This window comes from Garra rufa, chromosome 15, assembly GCF_049309525.1.
Source record: "Garra rufa chromosome 15, GarRuf1.0, whole genome shotgun sequence".
In the NCBI taxonomy this organism is placed as follows: domain Eukaryota; kingdom Metazoa; phylum Chordata; class Actinopteri; order Cypriniformes; family Cyprinidae; genus Garra; species Garra rufa.
In genome coordinates this window covers 35,031,250-35,056,380 of record NC_133375.1, presented here as the reverse complement: position 1 = coordinate 35,056,380, position 25,131 = coordinate 35,031,250, and the positions used below count along the sequence as shown (strand labels likewise).

The 25,131-nt window shown below is 34.1% G+C and overlaps 1 protein-coding gene across 2 annotated transcripts in view; it reads right to left on the bottom strand.

Annotated features, from left to right (window-relative positions):
- Positions 1 to 24,086, bottom strand: part of dennd2c (DENN/MADD domain containing 2C) — a 40,858-nt gene extending 16,772 nt beyond the window's left edge. The window contains exons 1-10 of one of the 2 annotated variants that reach the window (XM_073819107.1): positions 23,734 to 24,086; positions 16,481 to 17,499; positions 10,781 to 10,905; positions 9,862 to 9,974; positions 8,227 to 8,394; positions 2,180 to 2,252; positions 2,053 to 2,097; positions 1,742 to 1,929; positions 214 to 323; positions 41 to 110 (exon numbers count right to left, since the gene is read on the bottom strand). In XM_073819107.1, the coding sequence (XP_073675208.1) occupies positions 41 to 110; positions 214 to 323; positions 1,742 to 1,929; positions 2,053 to 2,097; positions 2,180 to 2,252; positions 8,227 to 8,394; positions 9,862 to 9,974; positions 10,781 to 10,905; positions 16,481 to 17,349 (1,761 nt within the window). In that variant the 5' untranslated portion in view covers positions 17,350 to 17,499; positions 23,734 to 24,086. The remainder of the gene's footprint in view (positions 1 to 40; positions 111 to 213; positions 324 to 1,741; positions 1,930 to 2,052; positions 2,098 to 2,179; positions 2,253 to 8,226; positions 8,395 to 9,861; positions 9,975 to 10,780; positions 10,906 to 16,480; positions 17,500 to 23,733) is intronic. The other variant, XM_073819108.1, reaches the window with a different exon arrangement.
- Between the last annotated feature and the right edge of the window lie 1,045 nt (positions 24,087 to 25,131).

Genomic DNA, 25,131 nt, shown 5'->3' with positions numbered 1-25,131 from the left:
TTCTGTTGAATTAATATGACCACCATATTTACAATCTCACCAAGATTTTGCGGCAGTATCCAAATAAGCGACTCCCGTCTTCCCCCGTTAGGACAAAAGAAAACGTTTCACTGTGGGCGATAATCAAAGATTACATTAGGAGTGAAACATACATATTAATATATATATATATATATATATATATTTTTTTTTTTTTTTTTTTTTGCAGGTTACCTGGTGTGGTCAGAGGAGGGACGCCAGTCATGACAGTCAGGAAAACAAAACTTGGGAATCGCCCTTAATCTGTCTTCAGCCTCACGAGACAGACGAGAAGACTTCTCAAACTAAATGCAAAGACAGAAAAATTCTCAAATTAAGTTAAAATTATTTTCATATAAAATAAATCTTAATTACAACACATAAACACATTATTTATAATATACATATTAAAAGAAATATATAAAAAAGAAAGAAAAAGATTAAACACTTTTTACAATTCAATTCTCAAATTAAGCTCAAATTATATTTATATAAGATTAATCGTAATTACAACATATAAATAAATTATATTTAATTGTATATTATAATTAAAATGTAAATGTTTTTTATTATATTTTATTATATTTATATAAAATAATCTGAATTACAATATATATATAAAAAAGAAATTTATACAAAATAAAATAATAAGAACGAAAGAAAGAAAGAACGAAAAAAAGTGGTGCAACACTTTCCACAATTCAAATCTCAAATTAAGCTCAAATTATATTTATATAAAATAAATTAAGTACAACATATAAAAAACATATTATATACAGTTGTTTATTACAATTAAAAATCATTGTCATTAATTTAAAAGTGAAATGTAAATAATTGTATTATATTGATATAAAATCTGAATTACAATACATAAAAAGAAATGTATACAACATAAAAAAATATTAATAATAAAGACAGACAATAGTGAAACACTTTCCACAATTCAAATCTCAAATTAATCTTAAATTATATTTATATAAAATTAATCTTACACATATAAATACATATTATATATAATGCATATTATAATAAAAAATAATTGTAATACATTTTAAATTAAAATGTCAATGCTTTTATTACATTTATATAAAATAATCTGAATTACAATATATAGATATAACAAGAAATATATAAAAGAAATAATAAAAAAGAAAGAAAGAAAATGGTGAAACACTTTACACACTCAAATCTCAAATTAAGCTCAAATCTTAATTACAACATATAAATACATATGTAATAAAATAATATAATATATAAAAAATTAATTAAAAAAAATAAATTAAACAATTTATATTGATATAAAATTAATCTTAATTACAACATAAATATTAAAAATAATTGTATATTATAATTAAACATTAATTGTAATTAATTTAAAATTTAAATGTAAATACGTTTATTATATTTATAAATATATAAATATAAAAGGTATATAATATAAAAAGAAATATATATAAAAAAATAACAATAATAGAAAATAAAAAAAGAAAATAGTGAAACACTTTCCACAATTCAAATCTCAAAGTAAGCTCAAATAAATTTTGTATAAAATAAATCTTAATTACACATATATAAATGCATATTATACATAATTGTATATTATAATTAGAAATTAATTTGTAATCATATAAAACGGTGAAACATATTTCACAACTCAAATCTCAAATTAAACTCCACCCTGTATTATTTCCAGATTTTGTCATTAAAACTTAGGTGTTTTTACCTTCGTAGGAAACTGTTGTGTGATCTCAGGGATATATGTGTTTCCAGGGGAAGCTTTTCGAAGCGACACCACTACAAACTGCTGGAAAAGCTGCTGCTCTTGTAGTTGGATCAGGTCCCTCTCTAAAGTGCGGTAACCCGGCCGTCGCTTTAAAGTTGACTGAACGTACACAGTGCGCTGGGAGCGATCTATGAGGAAAAAGAATGTAAACAGCATCAAAAGGTTTATAAAAACTGCTAAACTGGTTGATATACAAGTTAAACTTGAATAAACAAGAGTTCTTCGTGCCAAGGCCTGAGGAAGACACTGACCTTTAGAGCTCTCCTCAGGATCACTCTCTGTTCCACTCAACTCATCTGCCACAAAACAAACATTTACTGCCCGATTAGACTTTTTCACTTGGTAAAGCAGGTAAATATGAAATATGTATCCTCTCACCTCTGGTTGCTGTCGCCCATACTCGTTTCCTTCCTCTTTTGGCTTCAAATATCTCCTGGATCCTGTTTACAAGCTGCATGAGAAACACACAAACCGTATTTCAGTTTTGTGCACTAAAAGCAATATTCCAGGTTAATTACAGATTTAGTTTGTACACTACCGTTTAAAATGTGTTTTTAAAGAATTTGTATTTATTTTCATCAGTAAAATTGTGAAATATTTTTACTATTTAAAAATACTATTTTCTTTTTTAATATATTTTAAAATATAATTTATTCCAGTGATCCAAAGTTGATTTTTCAGCATCATTTCTCCAGTTTTCACTGTCACATGATCCTTCAGAAATCATTCTAATATGCTGATTTGCTGCTCAAGAAACATTTCTTGTTATTATAATGTTGAATGTGTTTTTCTGCTTAATGTTTTTGTGGAAAACACGATACATTTTGTTATTTCAGGATTCTCTGCTGAATAGAAGGTTCAAAAGATCAGTTCAAGTCTTTACTGCCACTTCCAATCAATTTAATGCATCCTCGCTGAATAGAGAAATCTTACTGACCCCAAACATTTGTAGCAAACATAAAACACATTTACAAAATTAAATTACGATGAAAGCCCAGAAAATAAAGCTTTAAAATATGAAACACACGCAAACAAATACTAAACTATAACCACGAGAAGCATCACGATGACCAGCGACAATCGCCTACATGTCTATGTCTCCTCATAGCAAAACGTGACATGCTAATTATGATTCACAGTCATGAAGACCACAGAGGTCTGGCCACATCACACAGTGTGAGCAGTGGGACAGCACACTGTTGTGGCATCTGCCCATGATGAACGGAAACACAGTGGTGGTGTTTCCCTCCCGATAAAAACATAATGCTCACCATGTGTGTGGACAGCAAAGGCCTTTTTATGCACCGCGTCATGTGCCGCTTTGACCTCCACATGAGTTTCAAATAGCGTCACGGAAGAGTGATTTTGTGAGGTTGCTAGGTACCAGAATGCAATACACTAAACAATACAAACAAGTATTTGAGCTTGGAAATGAAAAAGTCATGATTCCCTGCAGATTAGGGATGACCCAAAATGAAAATTCTTGGCCACAGCTGAAGCTGAACAAAATTAAACAATGGGCCGAAGGACGATTACCGAACACGTTTTTTTGTTTTTTTCCCCCAATATATTTTGCCAGTTTTTTTCACCATTGCCTAAATTAAATAGACAACATTTGCTTTTTACAGTTTACCGTTTTGTCTTGCTTTTCAAAGAAAAAAAAAATTAATTACAAAACAACAATTTGAAAATATTTACTTAAAGGGATAGTTCACCCAAAAATGAAAATTTGATGTTAATCTGCTTACCCCCAGGGCATCCAAGATGTAGTTGACTTTGTTTCTTCAGTAGAACACAAACCAAGATTTTGAACTCAGCCTGTTAGTCATATATTGGCAGTGGATGGGCACCAAACCTTTGAAAGTAAAAAAAAAAACATGCACAGACAAATCCAAATTACACCCTGCGGCTTGTGACAATACACTGATATCCTAAGACACGAAACGATCGTTTTTTGCAAGAAACTGAACAGTATTTATATCATTTTTTACCTTTGATACACATATATGCAAACGCCGGAAGGGGAAATCGGTGAAGTCAACAATCTCGGTGAGTTTGTGCAAGCAAACATAGTCTTTTAGCTTTAAATTGGTTTGAACAATCAGGATAAGCGCAAGTAAATACTTCAATATTTTGAATAGCCGCTATACCCACAATCTATGTGCTCTGTGTAAACAATGAGTGTCGTATACACACGCGACAGATCGCTTACGGCGTTTGCGTATACTACGCCAGAGCGTAGGACGTAGCAGATGGACATGGCTGTGTATCAAAGGTAAAAAATGATATAAATACTGTTCAGTTTCGTGCAAAAACCGATCGTTTCGTGTCTTAGGACATCAGTGTATCGTCATGAGCCGCAGGGTGTAATTTGGATTTGTCTGTGCATGTTTTTTGTTTACTTTAAAAGGTTTGGTGCCCATCCACTGCAATTATATGACTAACAGGCTTCAACGGTTTGCGTTAATCTTCGTTTGTGTTCTACTGAAGAAACAAAGTCACCTACATCTTGGATGCCCTGGGGGTAAACAGATAAACATCAATTTTTCATTTTTGGGTGAACTATCCCTTTAACACTGAACATTTTTAACATTCTAGTAGACATTATAGCCTACCAACAAAGCACAATTTAACTTAAAATTAACAAGTTAGTAAATTAATATCCTTTGGCCATTTTTAAGACCCCCTTCTAGAATCAGGCATGTGCTTTTAATGTACAAATATCATGTCTAATGCTATAAGAAATGTATTAATAGAGCTGTTGTAATGATTTTTTATCATTATTTTTGTTTTACTTTATTTTATTTTACAGAACAACAGTAAATTACAATACTAACATTTATGAATGTTGACTTTTATTTCGGTCAGAAACCCGCAAGAAGACCTCAGTACTACTTTTGCTGACAGAAGTAGATTTATGAATGATTCTCATCACGCAGATTTCCCTTGCGCTTTGGACTTTGAACCCTGGCTAGCGAACTCGTGCAGCGCTGTCAGAATAAATACAATTTGTGGGTGTATTAGACAACATTACATTTTGTGGTTCATTTACTAATGGTTTAAGGCCATTTCGCGGTTTCAGTCATCATACAGTAACCAGAAACAACCTTTCTCTTCTCATGGAAGACATGCGATGCGATACTAAACAGTCTCGTGCTGTCGGTGCTTGTCTTTCTCGGACAGTTTTAAATGTTTCCACATTGCCAACATGTTTGCTGCATTAGTGTGCACCTCTATTTGATTGCGTCACATCATTGTTCGGTTTAATTTATTCGGCCTTGACGCTTATTCGAAAGACTGAAAGAGCTCTTTTTGCTATTTTCAGCCAAATAATTTTGGTTGCTGAACATTTGGTGCATCCCTTGTTAAAACTATAATAAATGTTTTTGTTAATTGAAATAAAGCTGAAATAAAATTAAGTTTAACCTCAAGTTTAAGTATTAAAATTACTAAAAACTGAAATAAAAATAAAGCTAAATTGAAATACTTTTAAAAACGATCAAAAATGACAGTAAAAAGTAAAAAATAAAATAAAAATGTAATCTGAAAACATAAAAACAAATGCTAATCCAAAATATTAATTATTACTTTAATAGTATATAATAGTATATACTAAAATAAACTTTTGGTAGTGTTTTCAGCTGTTTCACTGAACACATAAAATAGCACTTGTGCTAACCAGTCAGCACAACCTACAAAAGAACTAGACATCTGACAGAACAACTTCCACATTTCCCACATGCTGTTTGATGTTAAAATGACCCTTTTCCATTGAAAAAAAGGAGGGTTCTTACCTCCCCTTTCTGTTCGCTCTCATTATTAAAACAGCACTTCTCCATGAGCTTCATCTACGCTGCCTCGGCCTGCTGATTTTAGCTTTTCCAAAATAACTGTATGGATCATACTGAAACAAAGCTGTATATAGCTGATTAGTCATCAGTGTCCAGTATGATACACAGGCGCTTCACGATAATCCTCAACCTCTCGTCCTCCAAACGGAGCATTTCCTGCCACCATCCATCCATCTTCTCACCACTTCCTCAGTCCCTTCCCCTCTTCCTTTTCAAGCATCAAAGCTGACATTTCAACTCGGACTATGTTTTTCATGACTTTTTTTTTCTTTTTATATTCACTTCTAATTTATTCATGAGAACTGGGACAAAACAGATGCTTAATGTAATCTAACACTTGTTTCTTATTCATTTTAGGGTGCTGATTCCAAAAATTATGCTGATTTGCTCAAGCACTTCATTCTTTCCCACAAAATATAAATGTATTTTGTATCATTTTTGCTTTCAAAAAGGTAAAGAATTCTTGTATTATCCCTCAAACAGCAGAAAACTGCCATGAAGAAATGAATCCCATCTTCCTATGAGCCAGATAACAACCATTTGTTGAATTCTCAGCAGATTTTCACAAGCATGAATGATTCTGAAGAAATTATTATTTTTAACGCCGAATCCTGATTGCAAGGTTAGAATTATGACCAGTAACAGAAGAAAATGCAAACATGACTATGACTACATTAAATGGAGTATTTGAATATATTTTTTCCCTCCTTTGCAGACTGTTAGTTAAAATATACCTTTCAAATGCTTCTTTTTGTCATTAAAACTGTAAATTGACATTTGCTTTTGTTATTCTATTAAGCGCATTAAAGCTGATATATATCTATAATCTAAAAAATCTTTATTCTCTGATGAAGTTTGTATTGATATTATTTGACATCTCTGAACTCATCATCTACTATTAGGCCTTTTTTCAAGATTCTGGGCTTTACACTGTGTGCATAATTATTAGACACGTTGATATTGTGGTCATATTTTTTTTCCAAGCACATTTGACCAATTCCAAACCACATCAATCTTAATAACTACTATTCATTTTGTATTTAATTATTTATAAGTGATATATAATTGTCCATGAAGGCTGGAAGTGAAAAACTCCTTATATTCAGGTGTACAGAATTATTAGGCACATTTTCTTTTACAGATAAAATGAGCCAAAAAAGAGATTTACCTCAGACTGAAAAGTCAAAAACTATTAAATGGCCATGAGAAGGATGCAATACTGGAATTTGCAAAGTTAAGGCATGATCACCGGACAGAAAAACGCTCGTTGCGTCTGCATTGTCAGAAAAAAACAGGTGGAGGAGAAAAGATGCATGTTAAGAATTAGATATGAAACCACCAGGAACCATTTAGTCTCCAGTGCCACCATTTTCCACAACTGCAACCTACCTTGAGTCTCAAGAAGTGCAATGTGTCAGGTTCTCAGAGACCTTGCTTGGGCAAAAAATCCTAAAAAATGACACTCAATTAATAATAATAACATGCTGAAGTGTTGTGAAATACATGGAGACTGTTTTTTATAGGCTTTATAGACCGATGAGTTAAGAGTGACTCTTGAAGGACCAGCACCACATCCTCTTATAGCACTCTTTCAATTTTATCCTCCAAAATCTGGCAGTAAGTTTTGGGACTTCAGTTTTAGTCCATCTCCTATCCTGAACTGTCTGTCTTGCAGAGATGGACCAAAATGAACTCTTAAAACTTACTGCCAGATTCTGGAAGATATATTTTTGAGAGAGTGCTACCATAGGATGTGGTGCTGGTCCTTCAAGAGCCACTCTCAACTCATCTGTCGATAAAGCCTATAAAAAATGTATTTCACAACACTTCAGAATGTCAGAATGTGAGGTTCATTTTTTAGGATTTTTAGCCCAAGCAAAGTCTCTGAGAACCTGACACATTGCACTTCTGGAGACTCAAGGTAGGTTGCAGTTGTGGAAAATGGTGGTGCTGGAGACTAAATGGTTCCTGATGGTTTCATATCTAATTCTTACTTTTTTTACAATTAACATGCATCTTTTCTCCTCCACCTGTTTTTTTCTGACAATGCAGATGTAACCAGCGTTTTTCTGTCCGGTGGTCATGCCTTAACTATGCAAATTCCAGTATTGCATCCTTCTCATGGCCATTTAATAGTTTTTGACTTTTCAGTCTGAGGTATATCTCTTTTTTGGCTCATTTTATCTGTAAAAGAAAATGTGCTTTATAATTCTGCACACCTGAATATAAGTTGTTTTTCACTTCCAGCCTTCATGGACAATTATATACCACTTAAAAATAATTAAAGACAAAATGAATAGTAGTTATTAAGATTGATGTGGTTTGGAATTGGTCAAATGTGCTTGGAAAAAAAAATTGACCACAATAGCAACGTGCCTAATAATTATGCACACAGTGTATAATCAGCATTTGGGTGCAGCTTCTGTTTTGTTTGTAAAACACTTAAGAATTTATTATGTCGTGTAAAAGTGTGGTTAAAGTTCACATGCATACAATCAGGGAAACAGGTGACGACAGGCGCATGTTGAGCAATGTTTAGTGACGTCTGAGGCACGTGTTTATGCGTGTGTTTACCGGGGGTTGTCGGATTGTCCTGTATGCAGTAGCAGGTTTGGTTGCTGATGATTTAGGAGTGTTTGTAGCAAGGGTACGTAAAGGTGACGTTATGGATTCTTTGCGGTCCCGGCCCATTCTATGCAGCCTGTCACCATTAGGTAATAGTGTGAAGGTCTTCGGTGAAAGCTACAGAGAGAAGACAAGAAGTGGGAACACACACAGTTTAGCTCAACAATTAGCCAGTAGAAGAAAAAAAAAATTCTAATTAAAAAAAATGGTGGGAATAAATGGATGTGAGAATACAATTTTTGGAAAATAAATGCAAGGCTGCATTTGTTTGATCAAAAATACAATAAAACAATAAAATCTTATTACAATTTAAATGTTCAATGTATATTAAAATGTAATTTCTTCCTATGGTGGCAAAGCTGACATTTCTTATTATTATTAGTGATGAAAACAGTTGCTGCTTAATATTTCTGTGGAAACTGTGATGCATTTTTCTGCATTTTTTGATGACTGTAAAGTTTAAAATAACATCTTTTGATCAATCTAATGCATTCTTGCTGAATAAAAGCATTGCCTTATTTAAAAAATAAAAAAAAAACTTAAAACCAAACTTTTTACAGTTGAAGTGAAAAGTTTGCAGAATGTGTAAAATGTTAATTATTTTACCAAAATAAGAGGGGTCATACAAAATGCATGTAATTTTTGTTTAGTACTGACCAGATTAAGATATTTCACACAAAAGATGTTTACAAATAGTCCACAAGAGAAAATAAAAGTTGAATTTATTAAAATGACCCCGTTCAAAAGTTTACATACACTTAATTAATGATTCTTAATACTGTGTTGTTGTTACATGAATGATCCACACTCCACAACTATGCTTTTTGGTTTTTTAGTGATAGTTGTGCATGATTTTAAGATCCATCTTTTCACACTTAGGACAACTAATGGACTCATATGCAACGATTACAGAAGGTTAAAACGCTCACTGATGCTCCAGAAGGAAAAACCATGCATTAAGAGCCAGGGGTATAAACTTTTGAACAGAATTAAGATGTGTACATTTTTCTTATTTTGCCTGAATATTATTATTTTTTTTCATTTAATACTGCCATTCAGAAGCTACAGAAGATACTTACATGTTTCCCAAAAGACAAAATAACTTAAATTTACCCTGATCTTCAATTTCAAAAAGTTTTCACCCCCGGCTCTTAATGCATCTTTTTTCCTTCTGAAGCATTAGTGAGCATTAAACCTTCTAAAATAGATGATTCACTTAGTTGTCCTTAGTGTGAAACAATGGATCTTAAAATCATACAGTCATTTTTTGAGGGTTCAAATACACAAAAATGCTGAAAAACCAAAGAATTTGTGGGACCTGAAGGATTTTTCTGAAGAACAGCAGGCAGTTTAACTGTTCAGGTCAAACAAGGGGCTCATGAACTTGTGGACTATATGTAAACGTCTTTTATGTGAAATATCTTATTCAGGTCAGGTCAGTACTAAAAAAAAAATAACATGCATTTCATATGATCCCTCCTATTTTGGTAAAATAATTGACATTTTGCAAATTTTGCAAGGTGCAAGTAAACTTTTGACCTCAACTGTATGACTAAATCAATATACATTTAAAATGACAGTCACCTTGATGTGTGGGCTCTCCCTCTGTCCAACTGTATAGTTTCGTGGCCGTCTTATAGGCAAACACATAGGCGAAAGCTTGATGTCTTCATATGGGTTCTCTTTTGATATATCCGCTGCAAAAGATTAGTTGAAAATCAGAAGGTTATAATAAGTCACAAAATAAAATTAGCGTTCTTTACTCTACTTTCAATACAAATAGGGATGTGCAAAACAACATGTTTTCAAAATCAACTAGTCAGTAAATAAAATGGCATATTGCTTTCGAAAACAGCTAACGCAGCTGTCTTGGGATGCATTTTTAAACATTAGACTACCTAATTGGCACACCATTTCAAAAACAGTGGAAGACATCATGAATTAGGCAAAGACATCCATCTATGCAAGCATGTTAATTAATGCAAGCAAAGCATGTTAATCTATACACCACTAAAAATAGCTAAACTAAAAACTGTACACTGATGTTCAAAAGTAATCTTAATATAAATCTCTTCTGCTCACCAAGGATGTATGTTTTTAATCAAAAATACAGTTAAACAGTTAAAATAACTGTTTTCTATTCAAACATTTATATATTTTACTCCAGCAGCCATTACTCTAATCTTCAGTGTCACAAAATTCAAAAATTATTCTAATATGAAAAGAATTCTGATAGAATAATAAAAACAGAATGCTGATTTGCTGCTTTTTGTAACATTCTAAAAATCTTTACTGATCAGTTTAATGCATCCTTTCTGAATAAAAATATTAATTTCTTTCAAATAAAAAAAACTGTCTGAACCCAATCATTTGAACGTTAGTGCATAATAAAAAAAAAAACAGAAGAATACGAAAGTTTCAGTCAGTGCAGACATTTTTTTACTGTACTTCACGGTAATATCTAATCGATTACATGTGTTTTGGCATTCTCAGAATCACTCACAGATGATGTCCTCATAGATGCTGTCTTCAGACCGGGCGTGGTAAAGACCCGAACGACGGACCTCCTTCCCTCTAGAGGCCTGCTGAGCTGTCAGCCTTACCACATCCTCAAACTCAAATGACTTCCTGTGGAGAAAGGGACCAAGAGTGTGAACAGCCCCTGCATTGTAATCCAACAACAGGTTTTGGGTCTTTCATAAAGAATAGCCATTAATCCAAAAAGTAAGTTCCAGAATCCGTATCAGTTAACATAAACAAGATATAGAATTGATATATTATGCTTGGAACAGACACTGGTTTTCGAATGATTGAGCAGCAAAACAATTAGAGGAAGGAGTAAACACACCAGCGTGACCATAAGAGTTCAAAAAGCCCTGAGTGACCTCAGCAGGCTTCGTTGAAACAGAAGTAGGCCAAATGTGGACAATGGACCACAATACTGCCAAAGAACAGCTGACATCACAGCTGGGGATGAGGCCAGACAGCTAAACTATCACCCACTCACAGCTAAACTCTCCACACTGTCCTTTGACACAAAGCTGTCCAACTCAGAGTAAAAAAATAAATGAGTACAACATATAGATTTTTACATTTTCTTAGGAAACGATAAGTGGGGTTTACACAAGTTCACAATATTTTAAAGAATGCCTTAGAGGATTAGTTCACTTCCAGAATAAAATTTCCTGATAATTTACTCACCCCCATGTCATCCAAGATGTTCATGTCTTTCTTTCTTTAGTCGCAAAGAAATTAAGCTTCTTGAGCAAAACCTTCCATGATTTTTCTCCATATAGTGGACTTCAATGGGGATCAGCAGGTTAAAGGTCCAAATTGCAGTTTCAATGCAGCTTTAAAGGGCTCTACACAATCCAAGCTGAGGAATAAGGGTATACAGTGCACAGCATAAATGAGTACACCCCCTCTTAATATATATAAAGTATGCTTTTTCTTAATGATCACTAATATAATTCATGGAAAGATGGCAATATTTAAATGTATTAAACATATCCCTGGACACCAGAGTATGGATTCCCAGAAGTCTATATATTGTAAATATGGGCCTTTAAAGAGGTTAAATGAGTTTACTGTGCTTTGGCTACAGTAGGTAATTCTAGTGGTGACAATAACCATGCATATCACTTCTGCAGGCTGCTTCACACTCTGTGAGATAAAGTGTCACTCTTTTCATAGGTTTTGCCGGCTCTGATACTCTTTCATGGTATTTCTCCGCCTCATTTTGTAGCAAAAATTCACTCATCATTAAATGAAAACTTAAAGTGAAGACCTGGTTATTTCAGGAGCCTTGTCACAAGTCCATTGTTTTTGAATGTCAGTGCTACTTCTTCTATTTTCACACTTAAAACAATAATTTGGTATTCATCTTGTACCACTGTTCTCTTTTCTGCTAAGAAATAAGTCACCTGGAAGTTCTCTCCCAAGTGGTTTAATTGTTGACAGCATTAAGTCTGGGTATGATTCAGTAGGCTGTAAAACGCCTTTAACTGTCAGGAAATTACTTGTCTTTAAAAGTTTTGGTTCAGTATACTTACCGGTTGATGAAAAATAGCTTTAAACCTACACATTTTTTTTTTTTTAGTAACTTTCAGGAGGGTGTACTCATTTTTGCAACACAACATTTTATCTCTTTGACAGGAAAATCTTAATTTGCTAAATAATTTTGACATTCTTCTTTGGTAATTGATCAAGCAGGCCTATCTCCAAAGAATCCTAATATATGTCTTCCAAGTGAAGAGTAATTGCTCAAATTGTTAAATTTTAGAGGGGTGTACTCATTTATGCTGTGCACTGTATGTATATACTTTTTGACCAAAAATGCTCATCTTGCACTTGCGCACGTGTGTCTTCACGCATTACATAATCATGTTGGAAAAGTAACGTGTTGTTAGTTCTTCGTCCGTGTACTTTGGTTCAAAAAGGTAGGCTAAGGCAAAAAAACAATGACTGTATGATTTTAAGATCCATCTTTTCACACTAAGGACAACTGAGGGACTCATATGCAACTATTACAGCAGGTTTAAACACTCACTGATGCTCCAGAAGGAAAAACGATGCATTAAGAGCCAGGGGTATAAACTTTTGAAACATAATGAAGATGAGTACATTTTTCTTATTTTGCCTGAGTATCATATTTTTTTCATTTAGTACTGCCATTCAGAAGCTACAGAAGATACTTACATGTTTCCCAAAAGACAAAATAAGTTAAATTTACCCTGATCTCCAATTTCAAAAAGTTTTCACCCCCGGCTCTTAATGCATCGTTTTTCCCTTCTGGAGCATCAGTGAGCATTTAAACCTTCTGTAATAGTTGCACATGAATCACTTAGTTGTCCTCAGAAAAAAAAATGGATCTCAAAATCATACAGTCATTTTTTGAGGGTACAAATACACAAAAATGCTGAAAAACCCAAAAATGTATATATATATATATATAATGTTGGAAAAGTAACGTGTTGTTAGTTCTTCGTCTGTGTTCTTCGTCTTTTACCAAATCATTGTTTTGTTATTTGTTAGACAAGACTATTATTCCTCGGCTGGGATCTTGTAGAGCCCTTTGAAGCTGCATTGAAACTGCTGTTTGGACCTTCAACCCATTTATCCCCATTGAAGTCCATTCTATGGAGAAAAATCCTGAAATGTTTTCCTCAAAAAAAAATATTTTCGACTGAAGAAAGGAAGACACGAACATTTTGGACGACATGGGGGTGAGTAAATTATCAGGAATTTTTTTTTTTTTCTGGAAGTAAACTAATCCTTTAGGAGCCGTTCACACAGAACGTGACTTTGTGTCTAAAAATACAGGAATGGTTTAAAAAAAAAAAAAGCCTCCTCCAATGAATCTGTCAGGCAATGGAAAAGTAGCGCAGTGAAATGGAAAAGTGTATTCTTGGTGTTTTTTGCCCATACTATGAAACAGAGATGTTTACAAGTCATTAACTTGGAGTCGGAGTCAAGTCTGAAGTCTTTGTCACTGGAGTCCGAGTCAAGTCTCGAGTTCAAATCGAGTCTCAAGTCATTGAATGGCTCGCTAAAAAAAATCCCATTCATTTATTAAAATCTTCCTATTTATGAAGCTGTTTTATAGGCTATAGACAAAATATATGATCTATGATCTGCTTTTTTTTTTTTAATAATTAAATACATTTTTACATTTTTCATGTTTATACAGTCAGAGTCGTAGGTTATTGATAGATGAATAGATAGTAGGAAAAATAACTAGATTTGCAGCATTGTTTTTCTGCTGTGTTTTAGTAAAAGTAGGCATAATCTATAATTTTACTGCTCACTGTGTTTCTGTTGTTAAAATAACCGTGTCATCAGCAGCTCTTAAACTGGAAAGAGGATTTAAGGATAAAAGACTCCAGTTGCTTTTAAAATATTCACAAGTCCTTTTCCTCGAGTCGAGTCAAGTGTGGAGTCATCTCAGGTCGAGTCTAAAGTCAAGTCTGAAGTCTATTAAAATGCGACTTGAGTCTGAGTCACTAACTTGCTAAAATGATCACTTTAAGGCTCTATGATAATCAGGCTCTAAATCTAATCTAATCTAAGTCTATGGTATTTCTTTAATCTGATCACTTAGAAAAGTAATAGCACACCTTTCCTCAACAATCCGCATGAATTGAAGTATCAATCAAGGTAAGGCATGTCGGTATGAAAACGTTTCAGGCCAACACCTATTGTTCGTGAAGCTATATCATTTGTGACCAGGTTTAACAGGTTTTGAAAGCCAGCAAAAGGGCTATCAACCCATTTTTTGTAGAGTACAATCACATGTTGTTCCATCTTATTATATTGCTTGTTTCTGGCATTTTCCTTTGTATGAAACTAATTATTTAATGATTCATTTGATGGCGTGACATTACTAGTGATGCAGCAAAATGAAAATACTGCTGGATCAAAAATCAAAAGTCAAAAAAAAAAAAAAATTAAATTAGAAAGTGAAAACAGAACTGAAAGAGTAGACAAGCGCAACAGTAGAAAGTCATCATATGAATATATAAATATATAAATAGTGTTAAATACTTTTAGATGAGATATAGATGCTCACAACGATGAAAAATCTGTAATAACTGATGGCAATTATGTGTTTGATTTGTATTTACTTATTAAATATTCTTATTTCCTATTATTTCATATTAAAGCACGAAGGAGTGGCAGCTCTTAAACTTATAGCAGCCAAAAAAAACTAATAACCCAGCTGCTGTGATGTCTGTTAATCAAAGAACAAACGAAAAAAGAGGAAAGTAGCTTTAAGGATTCATCTATATTTAATAGTTCAGTGTTTGATAACTTTGCTCAATTTTCTTTATATTTTCTACTTGCTGAAGGGCACAGGTAAATAATAGGTTTATGTGAAGATTGTTTTAGGTTCACTAAAATTTGAATTTTAGTCTAATAAACAGAATAGAAGTCTAATAAATGTTAAAATTGATAGCTCTCAATTATATGTTGAATTGCTACAGTCAATGGTTAAAGGGTTACTCCACCCTGTTTATTGAAATTATTGCAATATAAAAGTATATTTAAAAACTTCAATGTTAGGTGGGATTAATCGTGATTAATAGCAATTAATTAAAAAAAAAGTGCAACTATTTTTTTTTTTTTAATGATTGATAGCATTAATATTAACTAAAATTCAAAATATGCTATTATTATATGTGACCCTGGACCACAAAACCAGTCATAAGGTTAAATTTTACAAAACTGAGATATATGCATCATATGAAAGCTCAATAAATAAGCTTTCTATTGATGTATAGTTTGTTAGGATAGGACAAAATTGGTCAAGATACATCTATTTGAAAATCTGGAATCTAAGGGTGCAAAAAAATAAAAATACTGAGAAAATCACCTTTAAAGTTGTCCAAATTAAGTTCTTAACAATGCATATTACTAATCAAAAATTACATTTTGATAGGTTTACAGTAGGAATTTTACAAAAAATCTTAATGTAACATGATCTTTACTTAATTTCCTAATGATTTTTGACATAAAAGAAAAATCTATAATTTTGACCCATACAATGTATTTTTGGCTATTGCTAATATACCCCAGCGACTTAAGACTGGTTTTGTGGTCCAGGGTCACATATATATAATATGTGACCCTGGACCACAAAACCAGCCATAAGGTTCAATTTTACAAAACTGAGTTGTATAGATCATATGAAAGCTCAATAAATAAGCTTTCTATTGATGTATGGTTTGTTAGGATAGGACAATATTTGGCCGAGATACATCTATTTGAAAATCTGGAATCTGAGGGTGCAGAAAAATCAAAATACTGAGAAAATCACTTTTAAAGTTCTCCAAATTAAGTTCTTAATGCATATTACTAATCAAAAATTACATTTTGATATATTTATAGTAGGAATTTTACAAAAAATCTTATTTTTTGAATTTTACATGATCTTTACTTAATTTCCTAATGATTTTGGCATAAAAGAAAAATCTATAATTTTGACCCATACTATGTATTTTTGGCTATTGCTTAAGACTGGTTTTGTGGTCCAGGGTCACATATAGGTGATTAACTAAATATATTTAATGCAGAATCTTACATACGCAATTGAGTTTAAAGAATTTACAACTGTTAAGACACAATACTAAAAACCTCCTTCATTTCCTTTTCTTATGTTTGGGATTAACTGTAATGTGATCGGCACTGTGGGAAAAGTATTCACCTGTTCTTTCTGTTTCTGGAAAAGCCGTTGATAGTGTTGACTGGACAAGGAGGAGGTGGACAGCTGGGTGGCTTTAATATGATGCCATGCTTCCGGACTTGATTCCATTTGCTGACTGATGGAGTCTGGTTCTCCAGTGGGATCCAGTGGCCGGGCGAACTGCTCGCACCCTTGTATTGGAATGTGCGCTGTGGTTTAGGTGGAGGAGAAGAAGGTCCAATTTCACCAAGACTCTTAGTCATCATCGAGGAATCCTCTTTCTCCCAGAAAGATTCATCTGCCTCCAGTCGCTTCCAGAAACCCCTGGAGGTGTAAAAGTTCCCTGGAGGCAATGACGCCTCTGGATCATCTACACATTGAGGTAGAGACGTGATTTCGACATCCGTGAAATAGTTTGTCTTGATATTATTGCTTTTAACATTCAGTTTAGCCACTTGGGCTTGAGTAACAGTGCTTAAAGGCTTAGTCACAGGAGTTGACGTTAGCAATTTATTCGAATGAGTTAGATTTCTTGGGAAATCAGATTGGATTTCACCTGTAATTGGTTTCAAACTCATCTGGTTTTCCCTGAAATCCAAACCCAGGCTTTTGGCTTTTGATACAGTTGCTTTGTTGAGACCTCTATCACTGCCGTCAAGTCCATTTCCAAGGAGGTCCCCTGAAAGCCTGCGAGATGCTAGGGTCCGCTGGGGCTTGGTATTCCCACTCTGGATGTCCTCCTGCTGGCTGAGTCCCTCCCATTGGGAGATTTTCTGCTTTATGTTGACGCCAGGCTCCCGCGTGTTCGGCCACACTGCTGTCGTCGCCGTCTTTCCTCCTGTGACAACTTTCCCCTCTCTTTTTCCATGGTCCACTCCGAGGGCCAGCATGACGACGAGGCTGTCGTCACACTGCAGGACTGTGTGGCATTGCAAGGAAGAAATCCTTCCTTCGTGGTGCAAAAACGTTAATAAAGTTCACAGAAGAACCCTTTTCCTGTAGGATTCAGTTCCTCTGCCATTCTTCCTTTACTTTGAAGCCTGCAAAGGAAAAAAAAAAAAAAGACTCAACAAGTGGGTTCAACTTAGCGCTGCAAAACATATCAAAATAAAATGAACAACGCAAAATAGCTTTGTGAGATTTAAAGAGATAGTCCACCCAAAAATGAAAATTCTGTCATTAATTACTCACTCTCATGTCGTTACAAACCCATGAGACGTTCGTTCATCTTCGGAACACAAATTAAGATATTTTTGATGAAAACCAAAAGCTTTCTGACCCTCCATAGACAGCAATGTAACTGAAATGTTCCTAGTAGTAACAACGTAGTAAGGCCATTGATGAAACAGTCCATGTGATAGTCCATTAGTTGTTCAACGGTAATTTTACTAAGCTACGAGAATACTTTTCATGCACAAAGAAAACAAAAATTATTACTTTATTCAACAATTCTTCTCCTTCAAATGTCAGCGTCTTCCGCCATTATCGAAAGCACCATGACATTAGAAAGCTCTCAGATTTAATAAAATATCTTAATTTGTGTTCCGAAAATGAATGAAGGTCTTACGATTTTACGAGATGAGGGTGAGTAATTAAGGACAGTGTTTTTATTTTTGGTTAAACTATCCCTAAGCTTTACCGGTTTCAAGCACAGTACACATGTAATTAATGAAACAGTGTTTCAGCATCCATTTAAGCCATTTTAAGCTCAACTGTTTACTGTTTAGTGTTTTGTGATGGTTTAGTGTTCACCAAAGAAATTAAGACATAAATATTACTATTGTAATTTTATTATTTTTATTGTTTGATTTTATTTTACTATTTTGATTTTATTTACTATTTATCAACTTTCAAATATACCTTTCTTTTTCAAAGATTTAATGTTTTTTTATTGAAATGGTTACTAAAAAGGTTTGAGTTGATTTTTGTAAAAAAACAAAACAAAAAAAACATAAAATGGGTAAATAAATATTGTATGATTTTTTGTAAATCAATGTATGATGAACATCTAAAATGTTGAAGTTTTTCCCATATCTCCCATAAAAGGAGTTCACACTCAAACAAAACATCTTCAAAGTAAACTTTTTTTCTAGTAAATACCCTGGTAAAAATTTCTGTATTTTTTCATTTCACAAGACATATACACTACCTATATATATATACACCACTATACACTAGGGGTGCAACGGATCGTAGATGATCCGTGATCCGTACGGACCGGACTCCACGGTTCGATACGCATGTGGTTCGCGGATTAACTTAAGTTTAACCATCATAGAGTAAAAGTTTATAATTTGCACATGTTTTGTCTTGCCAATTTACCATTTCAAACAGTTTAAAGTGCTGCAGCAAAAGAGAACACGCGCGCTGTTTTTTATGTATTTTTACCGCTGCCGCACACAAGCGTGCACGCGCAAAGAGAGAGAGAGACAGAGAGAGAAAATGCGCGATTTAGACTGCGTGATTCACAGATTGATTCCTCTTTAAAACTTCTCTTAACATACATACAAAGTTATGTTTAAATACCCGTTTTTGTATTCTGGTAAACACAGTCGTTTATGTCTTCAGTGAACTGAAACAGCTGAGAAAGATGCGTGCCAGAGGGACGTGCATTAGCGCTTAAAGAGACAGCATCCTATAAAAACCCAATAATGACTGATTGCAGAACAGCAGAACCATACGTCACAGCAGTCACACGGCAGCAGCGCCACGGCAGCAGGCTCAGACGGTAGTGGGCGGAGTATCCTGCTGCAGCCCAATCAGGCAGTGTTGCCAGACGTACGATAATTATCGTATTTGTACCATAATTTTGACCTCTGTACGATGTACGATCAATAATACCACAATGTACGATAATTTCAGAATTTTGTGACATCATGGTCATTGTAATTATAAGAGCTTCTATTCTCAAAGATCTAGCTGTGTGGATACTACGTCTACCTTCATGATTGTGAGGAGACGTGAACGTGCGTTACGCATGCCTTTCATCCAATCTTACGTCTTCTCAACCAATCATCGTGGAGAATGGCTCTCTCTCACAAGCACAAGTTAACGTTCCTGTCTGTCGTACTTAGGTCAGTTGTTTCAAAACTGAGGTTGTTAGTTTAACAATAAAGTATAGAAAATGAGTGCTGAAAAGGATAAATAGCTGTAACATCTAGATTAATAGCTGTATTTTGAACGTTTGACTCGAGTAAGATAATTAGTTTAGCATTGCAATAAGGTATAGAAAATGAGTGCTAAAAAGGAGAAATAGCTGTAACATCTAGATAAATATCTTTATTTTGAACGTTTGACTAAAATACGATAATTTTCTCCCAAATACGATAATTTTGAGCTTCTGGTACGATACTTGGACATTTCCAATCTGGCAACACTGCAATCAGGTCCCACAAAATATCCGTCCTAAATAGTATTCGAAAATAGAATTGGTATGTCCTAAAAAGTATTCCAAAGATTTCCGGACGGTCTACTACAATTTACCTTTAGAATTCGAAGTACGGATTAATGCGCACTCTAACGGCTATTATATTGCCCACAACACATTGCGTGTTGAACGAGGATTTGATTAGAACTACAAATACGCATAAAAAGTGTAAAAAACTACAAACATGGCGTATATGCGCGACCAACGGATGGGTAGAAAAATGGGGTTTAAGTTATAAATAATCAGTGTGTAACCTTATAAAAAAATATTTATTTAATGTTATTCGCGTTATATTTCATGTGCAGCAACATAATGAACTTTTATAAACAGAAACAAATGATGAGAGTCTGCTGGCCAAAGAGCCCTTCATGTTTCACTTTGAATTTAAGGATGATATGGACATTTCCTTAATGAGTGTGTGAACAAATCATGCCTCTGGATTAATTGCATGTTTAAAGAGTTTTGATTTATTTTAGGTTTAAACTAATTTAGTTAGGCGAGTAATGTGTGGTTATTATTGTTGTTAAATGTGTGCCTTCTGTGCTATATGTTTTGTTTGATTTTGTAATATTTTTTGGAAAATCCAGTTTATGATGGGTATAGTGTATAGTACATGGTATTATGTACAATGAAAAATTGGTTAATACTGAAATGATTAGGTAAAAAATATAGTTTAACTAAATAAAAACATTCTATTGCTCAAGTTTTGTTTTGTTTTTTGTTTGAGCTTTGTACTCAGTTTATACTGTTTAAAAATATATAGAAAAATATAAGTTGATCATTATTTTCACCCACTTTCGATCTCAGATGGAGACTCCGCCCACTACCGTCTGAGCCTGCTGCCGTGGCGCTGCTGCCGTGTGACTGCTGTGACGTATGGTTCTGCTGTTCTGCAATCGGCCCTATCTCTAAAAACCTGCAGTGAGAAGCACTAGTTATTTTACAATTAACTATTACATATCTGCACCTGAATACTAGTGTTATTGATTTTATTAGTAACTTTATTGTGTATTCATCTACACTTGTCATTTGTGTAACTGTTCTTGTTTTGTTACTGACTTTATTAGTTCAGCTAGTAGTTTTTGCTGTGGATTAGAAGTACTTAGTTAGCATTCAGAAATTATTAAAAAAACTTTTTTTTTTTTTGCTGATCCGAAAAATGATCCGATCCGTGACTCCAAATCCGTGATGTGATCCGAACCGTGAGTTTTGTGATCCGTTGCACCACTACTACCAGTCAAAAGTTTTTGAACAGTAAGATTTTAAATGTTTTCAAGAAGTATCTTCTGCTCACCAAGTCTGCATTTATTTGATATAAAGTACAGCAAAAACAGTACAATTTTTTAAATATTTTTACCATTTAAAATAGCTGTTTTCTAAATTCCTGTGATTTCAATTTTTTAGCATCATTACTCCAGTCTTCAGTGTCACATGATCCTTCAGAAATCATTCTAATATTCTTATTTGCTGCTCAAAAATGTTGCTGCTCAATTATTATGTTGTAAACAGCTAAGTGGAATTTTTTTTCAGGTTGAAAACAGCATTTATCTTAAATAAAAAAGCTTTTGTATCATTACACACTTTACAATTCAAAAGCTTGGAGTATATTTTTTATTTGGGCAAGAAATATAGAAATTGATACTTTTATTTAACAAGGATGCTTTAAATTGATCAAAAGTGAGAATAAAGATATTTATAATATTACAAAATATTTCTATTACGGAAAAATGCTGTTTTCAACCTGAAAAAAATTCTAGTCAGCGGTTTTTAACATAAATGTTTTTTAAGCAGCAAATCAGAATATTAGAATGATTTCTGAAGGATCAATTGACACTAAAGACTGGAGTAATCATGCTAAAAATTCAGCTTTGAAATCACAGGAATAAATTAGATTTTAAAATATACTTAAATAGAACGCAGTTATTTAAAATAGTACAAATATTTCAAAATCTTACAGTTTTTGCTGTACTTTGAATCAAATAAATGCAGGCTTGGTGAGCAGAATAGACTTTGAAAAGCATTAAAAACCTTACTGTTGCAAAACTTTTGACTGGTCGTGTATATCACAAAAAAAGTCACTTTATCACACAGCCCTAGTTCAACTGACAAACACATTTAGCACACACAAAAGCTGATAATCCCTGCATGCTGCATAAATGCAGGAAACCAAAGATCGTCACTGTCAAGGTCAGCAGCGAAACCAAAAATAAAAACCCTAACAAAGAGGAGACGGACAACCACAGGAACATAGGAGAAGACAAAGCATTGTGGGGGCCTCAGTCCCCAGGAACACTCACCACCCCCACCCTCTCCAGCTGGGCCCGTCCCAAGCACTGCCATGCATTAACACACTTGAGCATAATGTAATTCAATTTCACTCCTCTCCAAAGGGTTCTTTCAGCCACGGCACGAAAAGGACAGGCATTCCAAGCGTTTCCACATCCATGTGCGCATAATAGAAGACCCTTTTCATTGTGGCTCAAGAACGAGCGGTCAGCACATCAATGAGGAAAATATGCACGATTTCATGCATGTTAATAAACGCAAAAAGAGGCCACTACTGTAGACAAGATGGATCTGGCAGCTCTAACGCAAGCCCTCATCTGCAGGCCAAAGTGTTTTGGACACGTTGCACGTTACGCTCAGAGCGAAGACATGCTGGAATTTCTTGGCACTGGGACTGAGCGACATCATAATTCAGTAAATATGACCACATTTGATCAGACGGACCTGAAAAAGATGCCTTTGTTCTGGATGACCTACATCTAACGTAGAATCGAGCCAGATCCCATCCCCCTTGATCATCACATCTACTGACCCACTTGTGTCTGTGTGCAGGAAGCCTAGCCTGTGTTTCCTGATTCGCAGGAAGGCCGGATCAGCAGAATGTCCATAACGGTTTGGTTTTACACATTTAATCTGGTGTAGTATTTCCAGCCTTGTTTTTTGTGACTCAGATGTCTGGCATGAAGCTGAACAGCAGTGCGCAACGATGCAGATGGCCTGAGTAGGTTTGGATGAGCCAGACCAGCGGTTAATTACAACATTCGGGGTCTGCGGTAAGCCGTCTTACGCCAATCATCCTGACTTAAACTTCCCGAATACATGCGAGGAGGAAGTTCTCATGACGTTAACCCACACGAAGGGTGGTATAAATCCTTTCTCGCTCTTCTCCAAGCCACCTGCTTCCAGGTACGCCAACGAAGCTCTGCGTTTGGGGTTTGGTGATCAAAAGAATCCTCAGCAACCGCAGACATACACAAAACACCCCTACAATGCCACCATCAACCAGACACTAGCATTACCCCAGCCCTCAAATGGTACACAATCAAGACATAAATAAACTATAATATCACCTAGGACAGGTGATCCACCCACCCCAGGTACTTGTGCATGAGGGGACATGTCTCTGGGTGGAGTAGATCAAGAAGGTGGGAAAGTGAGTAAGTTCACTGTCAAAATTAAATCTAATCATGCTGTCTTTATGACAAAACGTGTCTTAGTTCTAGAATATTGAGCTGTAAAAGTTAATAAATACCTCAGCTATGGTGCCAACACTATTGACATGTGGCTAAATGAGAAAAGCTGAAAATGAAACTTTATTTAAGATGAATAAATTAACTTTAATAAGCATTTTGACTACACTAACGCATAGTTTAAACAATTAAACAATTAAAGAAAGGCAAACCTCGGTATTTATTATTAAAATCTCTGACATAAATATTTAAAATAAGCCAATAAATACATGGTCAATTACATTAAATAAATAAATAAATACAAGCAGCGAGACAGAGCTCTATCATGTCAGCCAGCTCAAATCTTTTGTTATGAAGAAATATCAACTTACTTACGCAAACTTGTCCGCCGTTTCACAACACACATATGTTCGACTCTCCTGAAGTAAACCGAAAGAAGTAAAAGTAAAAGTTCACTTAAACTAAATACTGAGTCTGTAAATCTGTTGTGGACCCGAAGTCTTCATATCTCACGGCTGGTTAGCCTGGCGGCTAAAAACTTCCACGAAAAAAAAAACTTTACATCCATTCACTTTCACAGCTAGCAACCGACGCGTTTCAAAGTAAGAAATAATTCCCGGCAACTGGCAACAATGTAAACTCCTGCTGTTGTTTATATATTCCCGACAGAAAATGTTATCGGCGTTCCTTGAGGAGTGGATGTGTTCGTGTAAGTCCTCCTCCTGTGCTGTCAGTTCCCCATCTGAGCTTCGGTTCCTCTGAGTGGATGAATCAGCTCACAAACTGGTGCTGCAATACAAGTGTTCATAAAACGACCCATGTGTGTTCCTAAAACTGACTAAAAACTCACTAACTTGAAACGGAAATGCTAGTTTATTGTTTTGCTTTTATTATTTACGAGAGCATACAATAAAAAGTAATTTTACCAGTCAAAAGTTTTTGAACAGTAAGATTTTTAATGATTTTTTTTAAGAAATGCATTTATTTTACTTAAAAATTCTGAAATATTTTTACGATTTAAAATCTGGTTTTTATTTAAATATATTTAAAAATGTAATTTATTCTTGCGATTTCAAAGCTGATTTTTTTAGCACCATTACTCCAGTCACATGATCCTTCAGAAATTATTTTAATATTCTGATTTGCTTCTCAAAAACAAATGTATTTATTATTATTATTATGTTGAAAACATGAGTATAATTTATTTCAGGTTTTCTTTGAATAGAAAGTACAAAAAACAGCATTTATCCGAAATAGACATTTTCTTATCATCACATTTAAAACATCCTTGCTAAACAAAAATATTAATTTCAATAATTTTTTATCTTTTTCTGAACTCCGAGCTTTTGAATGGTATAGTGTATAATGTTACAAAAGCTTTTTATTTCAGATAAATACTGATATTTGGATCTTTCTATTCATCATTTAATCCTGAAAAAAAATTACTCAATTGTTTTAAATATTGATGATGATACTAATAATTAAAAGAATCATTTTTTGAACAGCAAATCAGCATATCAGAATGATTTCTGAAGGATCATGTGTCACTGAAGTCTGGAGTAATGATGTTAAAAATGTAGCTTTGATCACAGGACTAAATTACATTTTAAAATATATTGAAAACAGTTATTTTAAATAGTACAAATATTTTAAAATTGTACTAATTTTAGCTGTACTTTGGATCAAATAAATGCAGGCTTGGTGAGCAGAAGAGATGTCTTTAAAAAACATAAAAAAATCTTACTGTTCAAAAACTTTTGACAATAGGT